Below are 12,743 nucleotides of genomic sequence, written 5' to 3'. Positions count from 1 at the left end.
ATTTCTTTCAGAAAAAATAAAACCCACTTCAATAATGTACCAAAACCGTGTCCTAAGTTTGATAAATACTACACTAAATCTGCATGAAAATAGGTTTAGCCATACAAACAAACATCATATATGCGTACAAAAATAGAACATTATTTTTTGAAGTTGGTTAAATTAGAAAAGCGATATCAGAAAACAAACCCTATTTAGACGATTTTAAATGGACATCTCTATGAAAATTCATAGAAAATACGCATGAGGAAAATATTTTTCCTGGTAACATTGATAAGTTCCGTCGCTCTTTTGTCTATGATTATTTTGATTGGAATCCACATGACACTGACACCTGATTGACAGATTTTGTAGAATCGAAAAAAAACAGTTTCCAATCGAAGTAGCGTAAATACTTAGGAAAGATCCGAATGAATATCGTACAAGAATATTTTTGCCACTGAATTGCACATAAAGCCGATGCCATGATTCGAGAAGATGACCCCCAGTTTCGGATTACTCCATTCCAGCAAATGGCATCGGCGTGTTCCGGTGCCCTTATAACCTCGTTATTCAGTAAGTTTTAACTATAATGTTTTTTTGGCCAGGAAGTAATTATCGTAAAAAAGTCTTCTATCGAACCTCTTCGCTGTTTCTTTGCAGTGACACCACTGGATGTGGTTAAAATAAGGCTGCAAGCTCAACAGAAGGCACTGCTCTCGAATAAATGTTACCTTTATTGCAATGGTCTTATGGAACATATATGCCCCTGCGGAGACTCAGCATGGATACCCCGACGAGTGCACTTCAACGGCACGATGGTAAAGCATGACTTACATTAGTAAAACATCTCTAAAACGCTCCAAAAAGAATCAATGTATCATAACAGTTTATTTGAAATTCAAACTCATTTTTTTTTAAAGACTCGTCTTCAGTACCATAAGGTATTTTAGTTATTGATTATGCAATAGTTCAGTTCAAATATTGCTCAACAGCTTAATGTTAATTTTCAAACCAATTATGATTTTGTATGTTCATGTAATGGCAATGTTATTTATAGAACAATGCAATCTTGAATATTTATGTTGTAACCTTATTGATTTTGATAATAAATTCTAATTAGAGATTGAAGTAAATTACACCTTTATGATTGAAGCTCTAGTACTCAGCTACATCCGGTTAGACTGGAAGCCGACCCCAACATAGTTTGGGAAAAAGGCTCGGAGGATGATACACCTTTATGATTTCAGGATGCATTTTATAAAATAGCTAAATTAGAAGGAGTTCCCGCTCTATGGTCTGGATTAAGTCCTACTTTAGTCTTGGCTTTGCCATGTACTGTCATATATTTTGTATCATATGAACAGCTCAGATATAGGATGAAAACTAAATACAATGCTGCTACTCACACTAGTAAGTAAATCATAATATATTAATCATATAGAAGAATCCTGTGAACTTACTAACAAATGTTCCCATAAGGTATTGTTCCAAGATAAAACACCAAGTCATACTTTATGAAATGTAACAATATTTCCTTATGTTACCTATATAAGAATATGCTATTACCTCACCTCACTTGTGTAGCTTCCTGACCTTGAATTCAAGGTTACATAATATAAAGCATGTAAATTAAATCTACTAACAGTAAACAACTTTGGATCTCTGCTCGTAGAATATAATTGATAAAAGATCATTATAGCTACTCATAATGGCATTTTTCAATACTCATTTGTGGTATTAAAAAAAATCACAAAAAAACATCAAATTCAAATTGCCGAAACATTTCTTGAAAGAAAATTATTTATCAGCTTTTCACAATGACATGACTCAATTAGGTAGCTTTTTAAAAAAAAAAATCCAAATCTTACTTTTACTACCAACTGTAACTATCGCACTTCTTGTTTCAAAAACAAATTTATCAATAAACATGTCAAAATTAGATAAAATGTCACAAGGTCAAAATAAAATCAGGATGTTATCTAAATGTTTGTAAGTAAATAAAACTATTTTTTCAAAATATTTGATTGTTCACATTATAATGTTTTTCAGCTATACAACCAATGTGGATACCAATGATAGCGGGGGCTACGGCAAGAATGACAGCTGTGACGATTGTCAGTCCTTTAGAACTAATTAGAACAAAAATGCAGTCGAAAAAGTTGTCATATGCAGGTAAAATTGTTGTACACAGTATATTGCAAAGGTATATCAATAAGAGGAAAAAAAACTAATTTTTTATCTACTTTTTTTATTATTATTTTGAAGATTTACTGCCAGACAATTGCCGCTATCATAGCAAATTTTTTGAGTATCAAAATATTTTCCACTGATCATAAAGTATAATATATTGCTTAAAGAAACTCAATAATTAAATTGCCATTAATATCCTCTTTAGGATGTTGTAACATAGTTTGACTTAATTATAAATAATAGCTGTATATGATTAAAACAATAATATTTCCTAACGTCCAGCAAAATACTTGTAGTTATAGCTTATTTTTTCTACTACATATTATATGACATAATGATTATACAATTAATAGATACTTTGACCTCCAATAAAGGGCTTATCAGTCAGTCAGGTACTTACTTAATGCTGGCTTATTTTATACAAAACTATATATTGTGCGAGATAAGCCCACTGTTCAAAGCAACTAGGCAACTGGCAACTAATTTATATAGAAATAGATCTCTCGGTTCATCGATTTATTAGTAGAATAATAATAATTATGTTATGTGATTATTAATAAAAGAAATAAAAACGATTTTCAGATATTACAGTAGCTTTGCGACAAGTCATAAAATACGAAGGCTATAGAGGACTATTCCGAGGTTTGGGATCAACTTTATTACGAGACGTACCATTTTCAGGTAATTATTAATTTACTTTTCTTTCGTTTTATTGGTTTGTGTATGTTTAATTAACAAAAAAACATGTGTGTACACATTTCGTCATTTTTAAAATTAATTCATGGAATGTCAACACACATTTTCGGTTCAATTGTTTTCAATGTTTTAATGAACCAATTAAAATAATTTATTTTATACATCATCATCATGAGAACTAATGACTTCAATCACGAGAAAACTTTAATGTAAACAAATATAGAAGACAAGACTTTGCCAGCGACTTCCTAATTTCATAAACATCCCTTGAGGGACAACTCCCTGCAACTATTTATTTTGTCTCAATCGTTCCATCCGTTATCGACACAATATTATTTGTAAAGATGAATCTATCGGGCTCTCCATTGATTGCTGTAAGCGCTCTATACGAAAATAGCCATATTTCATAATAAACATATCAATGATGCAACATAAATTTGCAGGTCATTAAAGCAAAATGCTATGTCATTATATCTTTGCTTTTTCATTCAGGTTTATATTGGACAACTTTTGAAACAACCAAGAAGGCTTTTAACAAACCGGACTCCGAAAAGAATACATTTTTATTCAACTTCTTCTGCGGATCAGTTGCAGGCAGTGTAAGTTTTTTTTTATAATTATTTATCTATTTTCGCACATTTACTGGATAAGTGCCAAATTTTTAAGGAGCTTAACAAATATATTTCAGTAATTATCAGGTGTCTTCATTGCAACCATAACAAGTTTTGATATAACAATAAATATAATTAAAACTTTGAGTCCTAAATAAACTCACACTAGGTACATTATATAAAAAAAGAATTGATCTTCTTGTAATAGAAAATAAAAGTTGTGCAATAGAACATAGGTCTCTACGTATCCAAATATAGTACCTATTTCTGCTTAGTAATCTACAATGATACGTGTTGCTATCTAAAATGCGAGGGGTATGATATGATAAGATTAAAAGCTTAAAAATAAACTGTATTATGTTGTTTCAGATTGCAGCATTAGTAACACTTCCATTTGACGTCCTAAAAACACATCAACAAATAGAATTAGGAGAAAAAGAAATTTATACAGGTTGGCAACATTTTATTTATATCTTACACATGCATGAACTTGTAGCTAGAGTCTTAAGAAAAATCTTTACGTCATGCGTCATTGAGTCTTCTTTTTTGTCCCTTCATGACAAATGTTGCCACATACAAAAAATCTAAATAGTCTTCCTAACATTATGTCTTCATTAAATTACTTGAACTCTTTTTGGCAAGAACTTAAAAACTTTTAGCAAAAATATAAAAACTTAAATAATGTACTACACTACCAAATCAGACAAGAAGAAGAGTTTAGCCTCTCTGTTTGTAACTGCACTAACTATTTACCGGCAGACTGTATTTATTCTTGTTTTTGTTGATTTGGTTACTGTTTCAGATGGTAAAGTCCATCAAAGAGCTTCCAATATGAAGAACATCGCGCGAACAATTTACACCAACCATGGAGTCAAGGGGCTATTCACGGGATTCTTGCCTCGAATATTTAAAGTGGCACCAGCGTGCGCAATTATGATCGCGACATTCGAATATGGAAAACAATTCTTCCAAAAATACAACACACAGAAGTACAAGGAAAAAATGCAAAGGTACAAAACGATTAGTTAAATAAATTATATTTTTAAAAGGCACCTGTTTTACACCTGTAAAAATGGTATACAATATTAAGTTGTATTGCCATGTTAAAATGTGGTTGATCAACAGATTTGTTCAGAAGTGAACATTTTATTTAACTCAAATGGTATTTTGTAGTTCCTATTTCTTATTTTCAAATTAACACATGGTTTTGTGTCAATTTACAAGAATTTTGATGGGTTACCCAAAGTGTAGCCACTTATAGCAACCAACTTATTCCTTAAAAACCTGCTAATTTCAGGAAAGGAATACAAATCGAAATAATTAAAACTGAAGATTGACTAATATGGACCTTTGTGTTAAAGGTATATTTAAGAAATATTGTAATTAGGTTATTTTGACCTGCACATGTATTTTAAATTAACTTTTTAGAAAGTCTCACTATCATCATTATTAATCTTAATATTTTGTATTAGTGTAGTAAAATATCAACTTCAGAACAAAAAGGGTATTCTATTAAATAAGCTAGTTAATTAATTAGTAATCATAGATCCTGAATTGTATTTTTAAAATTACTTTTTCACCCTTTTTTTGCAATTTCAGGCATCAAGAAATAGTGTTGATGGGCCAACCATCTAAGAATGACTACTCATAATAAAATATGACAAAAAGGGATTGTCATAGTTTAGACAAATATTAGATTATGATAAATGTGATAGAACTGTAGTACAGTTTATTAGTATTCTATGGCTGTTTATAGTTACCTACTGTTGTTTTATAACTTTAGAGAGGATACCATGTCCAATGGTAGCTAGCACTAATGGGAATTATTCTTGTTTAACTCTGCAGTGCAAAGATTCACCACTTTCATATAAATATTTACTGAATAGGCTAATTTAATTAAAATGATGTTCTATAAAGTTAAAATTCCTATCTGGAAGTGGTGAATGGGTTTTAGGTGGCTTGCACAAGCTGGTGGCAATGTTTCGCTTGCATATGCATCTTAAAACTTATAAGAAAAAAAATATGCAGTTGATAACATGCCTGTGTACATTTTTCTAGCACTGAAACACAGCTTGCAATGAGCATGTCACCATTTAATAAAGATAATAAGGTCTTTGAAATTAAGAGTTTAAGACGCAAAGTAGAACACATGCGAAGGCAACAAAAATATTCTAAATGAACTAGTAATTAAAAGCTGACAATTTTTCAATTAATATTTTTGTAAAATGTTATGAATTTCTTTCTTGTTTTTGTTATTTACTTTATAAAGACATTGGTATTGTAACAAATAAGACGGCAAGTTGCTGTTTGTAAATATTTCACAATTTTATTTGTAAATAGTATGAAATAAAAGTTTTATGTTAGACTTTAGTTATTTTATTGTACTTTTCTAATAGGAATCTCTGACATGTTTTGGTTTGACACTGAAACTATTAAATATGTTTGTAACTTCTACTTTTGGCATAGATGAACAGAATTAGTGGTTCATGAAGGAAATAAATGGCTTTGAGTATATAAATAAAACAACCACTAAGTAAATAATCTTATTTATTACATATCCTTAAAGTAACTAATGAACAATAGAACCCAAAGGTTCTGCTTTTATATTCCCAAGGTCTAATCTGCTATCAATAGATTCGTCTATTTGGCCGACGATCGCTACATTGTCGCCACGTATTATGTGAAGTCCAAGAACCACTTGCGCCACACCAGTTGAAGAAGAGAACACTCGCTCGTGGGATTCATCCAATATAATGTTTATCGTCTGATCAAAACCTTTTAAAGTTCCAATAAAATTCCGGCCGTCTGAAGTTATCACTGACACTGTTTGATTCACATAATTTTCCAGTCCTGAAGCCATGGCTTCAGTAGTTTAAATCCCTTATAAAACTTGGGCTAATACAGGCAAATTAAATTCTTGTGCTTTACTAATGTTCGACTTGAAAAAGAATTAAACGAAAACTACAAACAGCACGCCGTTAAACAAAATATGACACCGCAAATGATGCGACATTGACATTTGACAGTTATCAAAATTGACACGTTTTGCCATAGAGTTTTTTTTTTGGAATTAAGTATTTATTTACACAGATATTTACAATACTCTTAAAAACCAGAAGCAGGTTTGTTTAACGAGGAAATTACAAGAAATAGTTTTAACATGAAAATCAACTAAGATTCGTCAAGAACGCGGCAAAATCTTATTCTGTCAAACTATCACATGTCTTGTCACAATGACGTTCGAAAAAAGAATCCTCCAAGCATAGATGAACGGCTGAATGGCGAGGTGTCTATGGTCGCTCGTCTCTGCTGCCCTCTTTGTAACTGCTGGCAGCTAACACGGCCTCTCCTGACACCCTGACGTCCTCGGCAGGATCTGGGTGAGCCTGGTTGAGTCTCGGAACACCTGCACATGCAATAAGCGAGTTGGACCTGGCTCAATTTCGTCATATTTAAATCAAGATTGGTTATCGTGGTCATTTTTTCACTTTTTTTTCACTTTCAGAATAAAAATTATTGAAGGTTTTATAAACCTCAAACAAAGTACATTACATTTAAACAAAGACAAATAAATAACATCAACTTTAAATCAAATAACAGGTACAAAATTAATAACAGAACACTGGTATACCACCCAGCGACTGGAAAATAAATAACATCAACTTTAAATCAAATAACAGATTCAAAATTAATAACAGAACACTGGTATACCACCCAGCGACTGGAAAATAAATAACATCAACTTTAAATCAAATAACAGATTCAAAATTAATAACAGAACACTGGTATACCACCCAGCGACTGGAAAATAAATAACATCAACTTTAAATCAAATAACAGATTTAAAATTAATAACAGAACACTGGTATAAAACCCAGTGAGTCGCAAATAAATAACGTCAGCTTTAAATCAAATAACAGGTACAAAATTAATAACAGAACACTGGTATACCACCCAGTGTAAGTGTGTCGAGTGTAATGCTGAAACATATTAGTTGTACACATATACACACACAAGATACAAAGAAATCATGTAAATTATTAACCTGGTTTCGAGTGTAAGCCTGAAACATAAATCATGTAAGAAGAAACATAATTACTTTTACTAATTAGTTATACCGTGAGCGCAAGCGTGCACTCAAGCGCAAGAAATATGTTATCAAGAACAAATACTCGAACTATACGGAAGTCATAGTCAAATCAAGTCATAGTCAAGCCAGGGGCTCAAAATATACGGAAGTCATGGTCAAGGCAAGTCATAGTCAAGCCAGTTGTTCAGACTATACGGAAGCCATAAGCCAGGGGCTCAGACTATACGGAAGCCATAAGCCAGGGGCTCAGACTATACAGAAGCCATAAGCCAGAGGCTCAGACTATACGGAAGCCATAAGCCAGAGGCTCAGACTATACGGAAGCCATAAGTCAGACGCTCAGACCATACAGAAGCCATAAGCCAGAGGCTCAGACTATCCGGAAGGCATAAGCCAACAGAACCAGCAGGAGCACCAGCACAGCAGCGCTCGTGCCGCGACCAGGAGCACCGGCAGAGCAGCGCTCGTGCCGCAATCAGCAGCACCAGCAAAGAAGCGCTTGGGCCACGACACGGCCGTTACACATTCTCGTGTATAAGTCTGCGAACAAGCACTTACGACATACATTTCGTTCGGCCACTTCTGACCATCAAAATCCGGAAGGCTTTTCGCTCTCAAAGAAATAAATTCAAGGCATGACTTTGAAACTATGTCTCAGAAATATCATTATTCCTAATCATGTGTCAGCAACGCTGAAAACACAACTACCATTACGGTTTGATAAGTTACGTGTAGTTAACTTCACTTCAGCTTTTGCTACACAGAATACTCATAGGTGACAATACCAATGGTTCTACTAAAACATTATTACACATTTTTCACATAATACAGCTAAGAGCATAATTACTTCCGATGTGTAATCAAAACAATAGAACAGATCACCTGACCTCAAAGCATCTTGAATATACCGTTGCGTAGATTGCAACGCACTGCAATCCATTACAAAATTAAAATAGAACGGCAAAAACTTCGGTAATGGCGGATATCCTTACACCGCGTCGTACTTAGTAAAAGTGCCAATGAATCTAAACTGAAATCAAAAACTTTATAGTGGGAGTGAGACTATCCCACTTCTGATCTTAAAAACCAGAAGCAGGTTTGTTTAACGAGGAAATTACAAGAAATAGTTTTAACATGAAAATCAACTAAGATTCGTCAAGAACGCGGCAAAATCTTATTCTGTCAAACTATCACATGTCTTGTCACAATGACGTTCGAAAAAAGAATCCTCCAAGCATAGATGAACGGCTGAATGGCGAGGTGTCTATGGTCGCTCGTCTCTGCTGCCCTCTTTGTAACTGCTGGCAGCTAACAATACATATTTACAATAAAAATCAAAAACTATCCTAGTAAAACAAACAACTAAAAAGCGTCAAAAAATTCGTCCCCATCGCTGTCAACTGGGAGCGTGCCCAAGAGGCTGGCAGCATTACCTCGTTGGATCGCCATGCTGATTCTTTGTCCGAGGTAATAGCCAGCCTTCTGGTCACGAGAAGCGTCAACCAGCCGCCTTGAGAGATCTTTAAATAGAATGTGGGCACTCGGACCCCACGACCCGAGGGTTTCAACCCCAAACGGTTCGAAAATATAGTTTCCGACAAGGCCACTATATTTCCGCCGCTTGAGGTTCTCCGCAGCCGCAGCGGCAGCAGCAGCACAGCACGCAGAACTTGGAAGGTGTGATGGCGCAAGAGTATCGACACAGGTTGCGTCCCATACTAAAGGCCTACCCATCTTCCAAGGGAATAACGACATGCCGTCTGGTCTCTTACCGTCGTCGCGTGCCAAGCCGTTTGGTTCTAATACAGCTGGTACCCCGACGGCAACAAGAGCCCGACGTATAATGTCATTGATGTTTGCATGCCGGGCAATACGGCCCGCACTGCGGCTGCACGACAGGCCGTGGTGTCCGAGGCTGGTGACAGCCTCACCACAGTGGCAGCGATGAGGGGAGCAGCACGGTGCTCCTATACGTAAGCAAGTAGCGAGGCGGAAAGTTGTATCGTCAAACATGGTGCCAATATTTGACGACGGTAGTGCCTGAAGCCAAAGCCCCGACTCCCATCTACCCACAGCCAGTAGGCGCGCTCGCTCAGCAGGAGTAATTGCCGTTTCTATCAAACTATTCCGGGTTACTCTGCAGAGCGGCTCATCCCACTGTCTTTGGGAAGACGGGTTGCTGGGTAAATTTTCATTCGGGCAAAGATGCCATAGAGTTTATTTTTATGTATGGCAACTTTTAAGTATTAGTCATAAGAAGTTTTGGAAATTGTTGCAGAATTAGCTTTAAAATGACACCCGTCACGAAAGCCAGAGACAAAAATAATACGTCAAAAACATAACAACAAATCGAAATCCAATAGGTTGTTTTCATGTAGGTTAGGAAATTAATAACTGAATTAATTGCTAGATTTTAATTTAGTAACATTAATTGAACATGTTATTTTTATTACTTCAGTGATTGGTATAAAAAGTTAGTAAGTAAGACAACAACTGGAAAATCACAAACCGGTTTTTAATAGGTTCATGCTAGAAGCAAAATACAAGCATTTGTAGATTAATTTATAACAGAAAATGTCGAATACAATCGTGCAGTATATTCTGCTTCGTACCGATTTACTGAAGGAGCTGGGATGGTCTATAGGATCAGTAGTGGCCCAGGCTTGTCACGCGTCAACAGCTGTGCTCCATCTCTACAAAGATGACGAGACAACTGTACAGTATCTGAATGATATGGATAATATGCACAAAGTGGTGTTAGAGGTTTGTACAGCCTTGCTTATATCTAACTTCAATCAAGCCATTGTCCAACTATGTTGGGGTCAGCTTCGGGTCTAACCGTATGCAAGTGAGTTCTAGTGTTTTACATGGAGCGACTGCCTATCTGAACTTCTCAACTTAGTTACCCTGGCAACCCTATACTTGTTGGTAAGACTGTCGGTCAGATTATCTGGCTTCTGAATACCCTTCTAACTCTTCTCATTGCCAATATCTTTATTACAAACTATTACTTAATTATGATTGTTCAACTGAACTTTACATACCTACAAATTAATTCACTCGCAGCAGTTATGAATAAAAACCTGACCTCTTGACTTCATCCACGCATGCCTTCAATCAAGCACTTAGGTGATGCATAGATAATTCACATTGTTTTTTTTTTATTTCAATTTCAGGTGCCCAATGAAGAAGCATTGAAAAAGGTGACAGAAAAGTTAAAAGAAAATTCAATAGCACACAAACTATGGATAGAACAGCCAGAAAATATTCCCACTTGCTTAGCCCTCAAGCCTTATCCTAAGGATGAAGTTAAAAAGTTTGTAGGAAAATATAAACTAATGAAGCTTCAACTTAATGCGTAAAACAATTTAAATTATATAGCAGATTGTAAATAAATATGTAATTTAAAATCACTATAATTTATCTTATTATTTATTGGCTTTACTCCTAAGTTGAAAATTTATTTATGACATGCACATTTATATTGCCTTGGCCTTGGCCAAGCAAAATTAAAACTCCGTCATTCGTCTCTGTTCATGAATTAAAAACAACATAATTATTATACAACTTTTGGTTTAATCTAGCCTGCACAGAATTATTCATATACACTCAAGGTTCAAGGTTTGCTTCCTACCTACCAACATTAAATATATTTAATTTATATGCACTTCAAGTTTTTATTGTATACCTAATGCATACCCTAAATTTTCGAGAATTGCATGATTTTATAGATTCTTTCATCAGATATTGATAAAATAAAAAAAAAACATAGCGCCACTATAAAACAGTTTTGCCAGCAGTGGAACAAGTTTTATTGAGTAAGTGATAAATATTTTTTTATTTGCCACTTTTCTGGTGGCTGTCACCCTTTTTTGTGAGAAATCATCAAGTGACCTCTCTCGCTGGGTGAAGAACTAAAATTCACTATGTTCCTTCTAAAGCCCTTTATTTATGTTACTGGATCGCGGTAAATCTTGTGAACATTCCCGCAGCTCCAGCAGGCTTTGACAAAAACATAATCATTCAAATCAAACAGCGTTACTATGCAATCCGTCGACCAAAAGTAGCGTTTACGTAGGTAGGTAGGTACAATTAGGGTTGCCATATGGCCGGGAAATCCGGGATTGTCCCGGAACTAATATATCTGTATCTGGCAACCCTAGGTACAATGTATATTTATTGGTTGGAGAACACAAAACACTGTCTACGTTATTATCCGAATAACTACTTACGGACTCCGGGGAACTAACATGCTGGTAACCCCAGAACAGAAAATTAATTGAAAATCGCATAGATAACTACAGCAAAATTACCATGGGAACTAATGACGCCTAACTCACACCAATAAAAGAATAATTACTCATTTATAATACACGTGCTAAAAAACTTGCATTGTGCATTCATCGACTGTCCAAGTCCACGCAACGAGATTGGAATAACAAAAAGGTCAATGGCAGTACTAGCTGTAGGTATTGACAGACCTTCCTTGTACGTATGGTCAAAGTAAAGAAATATTATGAGTAGGCATACTTAGGTATCTACATAAATAAGTTGCAGTCTCATTAAATGATGAGACACTTGATCACCCAAGTAATTTATGTAAGTAGGTAGTTACCTACGCATATTTTTAAGTTAAGTTGTTCTAATTACTTAACATTGGTAAATAAAATTGGTATACACACTTAAAGTACCTAGGCAGGCATGTGTCATATCATATCATTTATTGCATTCCATAATGTAGGTTCCACATTGGGTGGAAAATATAAAATAGTAGAGCTATCACAATTATGGACCCTGATGGGCACAGCCAAATAGTTAGAAGAGAGGAAGGCGTTATTATAGGTACATACTTTTGAATAGGCAGTAGGTAAGCTATTTAAAAAAAATACTTAGGTACCTACTTAAGTTGCAGGAATTTACGAACTTCTAAGATATGAATTAACCTGCCTACATGACGAAAGAGGAAAACAAAAACCAGATTTTGCAAAAAAAAAGAAGTGTGTATTATATAGGTAGGCATCACGGTAACTTGATTTCACGCAAAGACAGAGCCGTATTTAAGCTATAATGGGACCCTTCCTGCCAGGGGCCCCGCATATGAATTCGCTGAAGCACCTACTTACATATTTCACTTCTGCATCTATATAAACTTAGAATTATTGTTTCTTTTACTT

At 34.9% G+C, this 12,743-nt stretch overlaps 3 protein-coding genes across 4 annotated transcripts; 2 read left to right on the top strand and 1 right to left on the bottom strand.

Moving 5' to 3' along the window:
• The first annotated feature begins 306 nt into the window (after positions 1–306).
• On the top strand, positions 307–5,844 carry LOC110375655 (probable mitochondrial glutathione transporter SLC25A40). Of its 2 annotated transcripts, none has more exons than XM_021333865.3 (9): positions 307–555; positions 643–800; positions 1,230–1,392; positions 2,032–2,154; positions 2,755–2,853; positions 3,361–3,467; positions 3,849–3,930; positions 4,291–4,489; positions 5,079–5,844. In XM_021333865.3, exons 1-9 carry the CDS (start codon positions 465–467, stop codon positions 5,128–5,130), a joined length of 1,074 nt encoding a protein of 357 aa, XP_021189540.1. In that variant the 5' UTR covers positions 307–464; the 3' UTR covers positions 5,131–5,844. The 2 variants fall into 2 exon arrangements, with proteins under 2 accessions (XP_021189540.1, XP_021189539.1); XM_021333864.3 differs by having other exon boundaries at positions 308–555; positions 4,282–4,489.
• A 165-nt stretch (positions 5,845–6,009) lies between these two features.
• LOC110375663 (U6 snRNA-associated Sm-like protein LSm8) lies at positions 6,010–6,472 on the bottom strand. Its single transcript, XM_021333873.3, has one exon. The coding sequence runs from the start codon at positions 6,337–6,339 to the stop codon at positions 6,049–6,051; it is 291 nt and encodes a 96-aa protein (XP_021189548.1). The 5' UTR covers positions 6,340–6,472; the 3' UTR covers positions 6,010–6,048.
• A 3,409-nt stretch (positions 6,473–9,881) lies between these two features.
• LOC110375661 (putative peptidyl-tRNA hydrolase PTRHD1) lies at positions 9,882–10,982 on the top strand. The gene is made up of 2 exons (XM_021333872.3): positions 9,882–10,332; positions 10,746–10,982. The coding sequence occupies exons 1-2, from the start codon at positions 10,144–10,146 to the stop codon at positions 10,929–10,931; spliced, it is 375 nt and encodes a 124-aa protein (XP_021189547.3). The 5' UTR covers positions 9,882–10,143; the 3' UTR covers positions 10,932–10,982.
• Positions 10,983–12,743: the final 1,761 nt, after the last annotated feature.

Source organism: Helicoverpa armigera, chromosome 14 (genome assembly GCF_030705265.1).
Source record: "Helicoverpa armigera isolate CAAS_96S chromosome 14, ASM3070526v1, whole genome shotgun sequence".
In the NCBI taxonomy this organism is placed as follows: Eukaryota; Metazoa; Arthropoda; class Insecta; order Lepidoptera; family Noctuidae; genus Helicoverpa; species Helicoverpa armigera.
Note: the sequence above shows the minus strand (reverse complement) of the source record. Positions and strands in the feature narration are given on the sequence as shown.

Coding starts and splice junctions, on each gene's coding strand:
- LOC110375655 (XM_021333864.3), top strand. CDS start 465: ATGATTCGAGAAGATGACCCCCAGTTTCGGATTACTCCATTCCAGCAA. Junction 801..1,229: donor TGCACTTCAACGGCACGATG/GTAAAGCATGAC, acceptor TTATGATTTCAG/GATGCATTTTATAAAATAGC. Junction 3,468..3,848: donor GCGGATCAGTTGCAGGCAGT/GTAAGTTTTTTT, acceptor ATGTTGTTTCAG/ATTGCAGCATTAGTAACACT.
- LOC110375663 (XM_021333873.3), bottom strand. CDS start 6,339: ATGGCTTCAGGACTGGAAAATTATGTGAATCAAACAGTGTCAGTGATA.
- LOC110375661 (XM_021333872.3), top strand. CDS start 10,144: ATGTCGAATACAATCGTGCAGTATATTCTGCTTCGTACCGATTTACTG. Junction 10,333..10,745: donor TGCACAAAGTGGTGTTAGAG/GTTTGTACAGCC, acceptor TTTCAATTTCAG/GTGCCCAATGAAGAAGCATT.